The sequence below is a fragment of the Rhinatrema bivittatum genome, chromosome 9 (genome assembly GCF_901001135.1).
Source record: "Rhinatrema bivittatum chromosome 9, aRhiBiv1.1, whole genome shotgun sequence".
Classification (NCBI taxonomy): Eukaryota; Metazoa; Chordata; class Amphibia; order Gymnophiona; family Rhinatrematidae; genus Rhinatrema; species Rhinatrema bivittatum.
Genome location: NC_042623.1, coordinates 227,280,842 through 227,287,803, shown reverse-complemented (window position 1 = coordinate 227,287,803; position 6,962 = coordinate 227,280,842). Strand labels below are relative to the sequence as shown.

The following is a 6,962-nucleotide window of genomic DNA, read 5'->3' as shown; positions in this document are numbered from 1 at the left end:
CATGTCACAACCACAACAATTCCAACTTCTTGTTTAACTTTTATTGCCACATACTGATGTATTTTATTTATTTAAATGTATAGATTGACAATAAAACCCTTAGCAGCATACAATAAATACATAAATAAAATAAATGACTGACTGAATGTGAAATAAATACATAAAATACACGACTCAATATATAATAAATACATGGTAAAAATCACAAACATGAATGACAATTAAAAATATTAACTGAGAGATGCAAGACTCGCTCTCCTCCTTCATCTTTTCTCTCCTCTGGATTCCTCCCTCTTCCTTCGTATTTTAATTTTCCCAAAAATACTCGGACATCTTTGCTTGGGTAATAAAGGCCGCAGTTTATTATAAGGCCCGAGCCCTCCAAAATTAACACAGTACAACAATTTTACCCCCCCCCCCCATCATCTCGGCACCTATAGGGCCTTCCACCGCTTCCAGTGGTAAAGCTCCAGGTGTCGTAACCTATGAGCATCAGCCCCCCTCTTGCTCATTGTCCATCTCATGTAACAGCCCCCCCGCGTTACACTAGATTCCCCTTTTTCTGATTTTCACCAAACAATCCAATACAAAACATTTTCTGGGCTCGGGTTTTCCCGCTCACTGCGACAAGTACAACAGATTCAACAGAACATTATCAACATCAAATGGGAGGGTGGGCGGGAAAGCTCCACTTGCTGCCTGTGCCGCTCCTCACCCACTGCTCCCCTAACGGTCATAACATCCCATAATAACCCCATCACCCTGCCTCCTTTGAATTTCCCTCTCCTATTGGGTAACCTATACTTCAACTTTCTTGCCTCTTCCCTTACCCCCCCCTCCCCCCCTAACCAACGTTCCACTCGCTTGCCTCCAGTTAAAGTCGCAGCGCGAGACTAGCTCGCGCTGCTTCCACTAACTGAGAGATGCAAGACTCGCTCTCCTCCTTCATCTTTTCTCTCCTCTGGATTCCTCCCTCTTCCTTCGTATTTTAATTTTCCCAAAAATACTCGGACATCTTTGCTTGGGTAATAAAGGCCGCAGTTTATTATAAGACCCGAGCCCTCCAAAATTAACACAGTACAACAATTTTACCCCCCCCCCCCCCAATCATCTCGGCACCTATAGGGCCTTCCACCGCTTCCAGTGGTAAAGCTCCAGGTGTCGTAACCTATGAGCATCAGCCCCCCTCTTGCTCATTGTCCATCTCATGTAACAGCCCCCCCGCGTTACACTAGATTCCCCTTTTTCTGATTTTCACCAAACAATCCAATACAAAACATTTTCTGGGCTCGGGTTTTCCCGCCATAGAACAATAACAACTCCGTTGTCATTGTTCCCCCCCACTGCGGTCCTTGACAGGAACAATGATTCTCTCCAAGCTTTCCTGAATTGTGTTGTTGAACAAGTCAATACCAACATCGGATAGATGTATCCCATCTGATCTAAAATATCCTGGAATGACTTCCCAAGCCCACTCGTGCGTAACCCAGAAACCTCCCTGTCCTTCCAACCACTTCCCTATTTGTTTGTTTAACTTCTTCACCCCTGTTCGCCATAGTGTCCATTCCACAAATTTCAAACGCAGTATGATATCCGACCATCCTAACCGGGTCCCCGGCAGTACATTCAGCAGCCTGCTGAAATCCTTTTTTATTTTCAACAGCAACTCTTTACAAGAACCTTCCCCGACATCATTCCCCCCCAAATGAATCAATAGAACTTTAGGTAGTCCATTCTCCAAAACACATGTCTGCAGAAAAGGCATCAGATTGTCCCATTTCATCCCGCGATGACTCAACCATCTGATGGTCCAATTATGTACATCCAGTCCGAGATTCAGCCCATAAGGCCTGTGTTCCGCTCTGATCGCCGCCCAATGTATAAAAGAATGGCCCGTTACCCAGACACATTCCTGCTCCCTTTGCAACACTCCCGGTTCTGCAAAATAAACAACAATTAACAACAGCACCCCCTTCTATGTTTAATTTTTTTTTTTTTTTTGTATTAGGGTTAAGATTTTTTTTTTTTTTTTTATCTTCTCACATAACCTAAGAATGCCTTTGACTTCCACCTCCCTATATGTTGAATCTCGCTGCTCGACATACCCCTCTCTGCCGCCGACGTCGCCGCCCCGATTCTGAAGGAATGGGAAGTAAAACGTTGAACATCCCAACCCAATAACCACACCACTTTTTTCAAAACCTGAACGAACTGGTACACGGTCAAAGGCGACCCGTCGCTGTGTAACAAGAATAAACCTCCTAACCGAGGCCTCCATTCAACAAAGCGCTGTACAGTTCGTACCGGGCATACCTCTGGGTCGCGTGCCCGCACCAGCTGCACGTAGTGTCCTTTGCCCATCTGATCCACCTTGGAGCGATGTATGCAGATTGTCACAGCCCCACTGCCGATCCATACATTCTCCGCCTTTAATCCCGAACCTGCCGCATTTACCTTAGAAGAAGCTATCAGCTCCCTGACCCTCATTGCACCGAAAAAAGCTAGTACGAACGCCGTCCGAAACAAAAGTGCTTCATAATCAGACCAGCATACCCGAGGTAAACCTATAACGAGCATCCGCAGGTCTTCGTAACGGATCGGCAGCCTTCTATCAGGTGATAAACCGTTATCTCTCCGCCATCCCCCAAGGATTCGTTTAACTAGAAAACTGGAAACCGCAGAACCCCAACCCTCTAGTTTTTGAAAGAAGGAAAATCCGGCAAGATGCGCCCGCACTGCTGTAAGCGAATACCCCGTACTCCTTGCCCACAGGATGAAACTTACAATTCCGTCGGCGTTAACTTCACCACCCCTCCAACCCTCCCCCTCCAAATACGTGACAACGACTCTATGACCTCGAACATAAGCGTTCCAAGTGGATGGAGCCACCGATTTTCTGATCAACGACCACGCTTCCCCCGACCCAGCTGCCACAGGTGCTTCGGAAACTGCTCTCCTTCCAAATTCGCTTCCGGCGCCACTTCTCGGAATTCCCGCCACTTGAAACGAGAAAGAGCGTCCGCGATTATATTCAGTTCCCCCGGCACGTGCCGTGCTCTAATGGTCACATTCAGCCCCAAACACCTAAAAACAGGTCCCTCAACAACTCCGACACCCGTGGACATTTAGCAGATTGTCTGTTAATGACTTGCACCACTCCTAAGTTATCACACCAAAACAATACTTTCTTATTCTCTAACTGTCTCCCCCATAAGTACAACGCCACAACTATTGGGAATAATTCCAAGAAATTAATGTTCTTAGTTAACCCTTCCGATTCCCAATCCTCCGGCCACCGTTCTGCGCACCACTTCCCCTGAAAGTACACTCCGAAACCCAGACCCCCAGCCGCATCCGTATATAATTCCAACTCCCGATTGGACACCTCCACCGATTGCATGATACATACCCCATTAAATGACTCCAAGAATGCCTCCCAAACTCCCAACTCTTCCTTTACTCTATGAGTCACGCGAATGAAATGATGCCTGGCCCGCACCCTCACCGTCGTGCTGGACAACCTCCTGATGAAAGCACGCCCCATTGGAATTACCCTACACGCGAAGTTCAGGGCTCCTATGAGGGACTGCATCTGGCGCAACGTCACTTTAACCGCCTGCCGAACGGTCCGCACCAACACCCGCAACCGTCCCACCTTCTCCGCAGGTAAACGCGCTTCCAGGGTTACTGAATCTAGTTCTATCCCTAGAAATACCAGCCTGGATACTGGTCCTTCCATTTTTTGCGCCGCAACTGGGACCCCAAACATATCTGCCACCCTCAAAAATCCATCTAATTGCCTTTGACATAAATCGGATGCCGCCGGCCCTACAAACAAAAAGTCATCCAAGTAATGTAAAATCCCTGAACCCCCTGTACCTTGCTCCACTACCCAATGTAAAAAGGTGCTGAATGTCTCAAAAAAGGCGCACGATACTGCACACCCCATCGGTAAACACTTGTCAATATAAAACCCTCCATCGAACGAGAAACCCAATAACGGAAAACACTTCGGATGAATGGGCAATAACCGAAAAGCTGATTCAATATCTGCTTTTGCTAATAAAGCCCCCCGGCCCGCCAACTGCACTAAGCATACTGCGTCGTCAAAAGAAGCATAGCGAACAGAACAAAATTCTCGCGGTATGTAGTCGTTCACCGACCTACCCCTGGGATGTGATAAATTAAGAATGAAGCGAAACTTACCCGGTTCTTTCTTGGGAATTATTGCAATTGGGGACAAGTGCATACATCCGTACGGCTGAGACGCGAAGGGTCCCGCCACCCTCCCTAATCTGACTTCGGCCCCGATTTTTTCCCGAGCAATAACCTCATAGTCCCTTACCGAACTTGCATTTCTCCCCTTCTCCCCACCTCCCGGTCCCTTATAAGGGATAACAAAACCATCCCTGAACCCCTCAAATAAAAATTGGGCGTCCCTTCTCCTAGGGTACCGTTCTAACCAAGTGATCATTGCTTCAAGCAACACTGGGGTCTCCGCTAACCCCAACATCTCACTGTGATTTCCCCCCTCTACCTTGTTGTCCACTGGCTCCTTGCCCACATTTAAGGGCTGCATGCGCTCCTCCGCATATGGTACAGGCGTGTCTGAACTTGCAATCCGGGAACAAACATACTGCCTTATTAAATCGCCAGCAGGTGTCGGTTCCTCCCACCCGAGTCTTCCCACCCTGCATGGGCTTACCCAACTGACCTCCTGTCCGAAAGGAATGACCCCCACCACCACTAGTACCTAGCCCCCCCTCCCATCCCTGAAGCCCCGCTACCAACCCCGGTCGCTTTTGTCCCACTCAGCCCTTTATACGTCATTTGTGTTAACCACAAATTAATATCCTGACCCCCCCATGACATCCCTTTATTCCCAGCCATCTTGTCTCGGAATTTCTCGTCGTAGTTGAGCCAAGCCCAACCCTCGTAATCCCGAAACGCCCCCAAGATGCTGTCCGCATAGGACAACAACGCCCCGTACTGGGATGAATCATAATGCCCCACGACACTAGCTAATCTTAAAAATCCCCGTACCCAGTTAACAATATTCTTAGCAACCTTAGGACTCCCTGATGTCATGTGTTTCTTCCTATCCTTCTTTTTGCCCTTCTTGACACGTCTCCTCCCTTCCAACAAGCTAAAAATGTTAACGTACCGTCGCTTACGAATTTTTCTTCGCAGCTTTCGTGGCACCCCTTCCCATAGCTCGGCTAATATAGCACTGGCGGAATGTCCCGCCCCATGCAATGGACCGACCCCCAACCCGGACTTGTACCTAGGGCTGGACGTCGATGAATCCGACGATGAATCTGACCCACTAGATGAAGAACTAGAAGATGTACCCCGCTTCCTCTTCTTTGCCTTATGTGCATTACCCCCTTTCGTTAGAACTTTCTCACCTGGACCAATCGAAACTTTAAGCCCCTGATCCACAGCCACCTTCCGACCACCGTCATTCCTTCCCACGCGTTCCTGACTATCCATCTCCTCCGTGACCTCCCTCTCTCTCCACGCTTCTTGTGTCGACGTACCGGGACCATCGTCTTCATCGTCATCTGCAAAGCAAGAAACCTCCCTACCTCCGCTGTACAACTTAAGTTGTCCCCAGTTATCCAGATACTTACCAGTAGGTCGCGACGCCCCCTCTAAATCTTCCCATGTAGGCTGATCCCGGAGTGTGAATACAGCCCTATCCTGCTCCGCACCAAAACCTACCCCCATGCTAGAAGCCCTGTTCCGCCCCAGCGAACGCCCACTCAGCCCCTCACGCTCTGCCCATGGGTACTTCCCCTCACCGGCCATCCCTACCAGCTGCCTAGGACCCACGCTGCTGAACTGCCCTGCCCCCTTTAAGCTGACCCCGCCGCTATTCGGCAATGCAGGAGGCTTTCTGGGCATAGCTGATAAGGACCGTACTCGCTGGGTCCTACCTCCCCTAGATAAAGCAGACCTATGCTGTCCTACCCCACACCCTGCACCATCCACCCTAGCTGCTCTGCCAAAAGTTTTTAATTGAGCAGGGGGCGCAGGGGGGAGGGCGGGGGCAGGGGGAGGAACCCTCCCCCCCGACACGACCCGGGATCCGCGGCTCCTTGCTGAGCCGGCTAGGGATGGGGTCCGGGATCCCCTTCCAACAACAGGGAAGGAACCTAAGGCGGCAGGCTTGCCGCTGGAGAACGAGCGGCGGGCCCCGGGGGGGGGGCCGGGTTGGCACGGCAAGGAGCGCTGGGAAGGGCGAGATCGCGGGGGGGGGAGGAGCCGCTATCATCCAAGAAGCTGAAGGAGAGGGCGGACGCATTGAGGGAAATCTCGGCCGCATCCGCTACACTCGCCGAGGCGCTGCCGGAGGGGGAGGTGACCTGCAGGGCAGCACAGTCCTCAGGTTCGGGGCCGCTCTCACCAGACTCTTCCCGCACATCGACGGAGGAAGGCTGGACCTGGGGGCAGGCCGGGGCGGAACGCATGGAGGGCGGGGAAGTCGCGAAATGGACACAAGGGAGGGGGGGGGGCCCGAGGAGCAGCGCGCGCGCGTCGGCGAGGAGAAACAGCAGGCTCGGCAGGAGCAGACGAGCCCCGGGGGGAGTCCGGGAGCCCGAAGGAACGTCCCATGGGGGCACGGGAACGCCCGCTCCCCTTCTTAGGCATAGCCTGTGGGAAGGCAACGGATAAGGTATGACAAACTAGGAAATTATCTATTATTATTTGGATTATATTTATTTAGTATATTTTTTTTTTTTGTATCGGACACCCACCCTACTGATTAAAGTTAAGAATTAGCCCCGGGGAATACCAAAATTATTTAAAGCTATGTAACTGACCTCCAATCCCACATAACCAAAAGCTCCACTTGCTGCCTGTGCCGCTCCTCACCCACTGCTCCCCTAACGGTCATAACATCCCATAATAACCCCATCACCCTGCCTCCTTTGAATTTCCCTCTCCTATTGGGTAAC

General features: G+C 50.6%; 1 protein-coding gene across 1 annotated transcript; it reads right to left on the bottom strand.

Moving 5' to 3' along the window:
- Positions 1-1,162: 1,162 nt before the first annotated feature.
- LOC115099651 lies at positions 1,163-6,043 on the bottom strand. Its single transcript, XM_029617391.1, has 2 exons — positions 5,409-6,043; positions 1,163-1,938 (listed from the first exon to the last, which is right to left on the bottom strand). The coding sequence occupies exons 1-2, from the start codon at positions 5,905-5,907 to the stop codon at positions 1,328-1,330; spliced, it is 1,110 nt and encodes a 369-aa protein (XP_029473251.1). The 5' UTR covers positions 5,908-6,043; the 3' UTR covers positions 1,163-1,327.
- Positions 6,044-6,962: the final 919 nt, after the last annotated feature.

Excerpts from the sequence above, each read along its gene's own strand:
- LOC115099651 (XM_029617391.1), bottom strand. The coding sequence starts at position 5,907 with ATGCCCAGAAAGCCTCCTGCATTGCCGAATAGCGGCGGGGTCAGCTTA. Across the intron at positions 1,939-5,408 it reads TAAAGTTTCGATTGGTCCAG|AACCGGGAGTGTTGCAAAGG; the intron begins GTGAGAAAGTTC and ends TTTATTTTGCAG.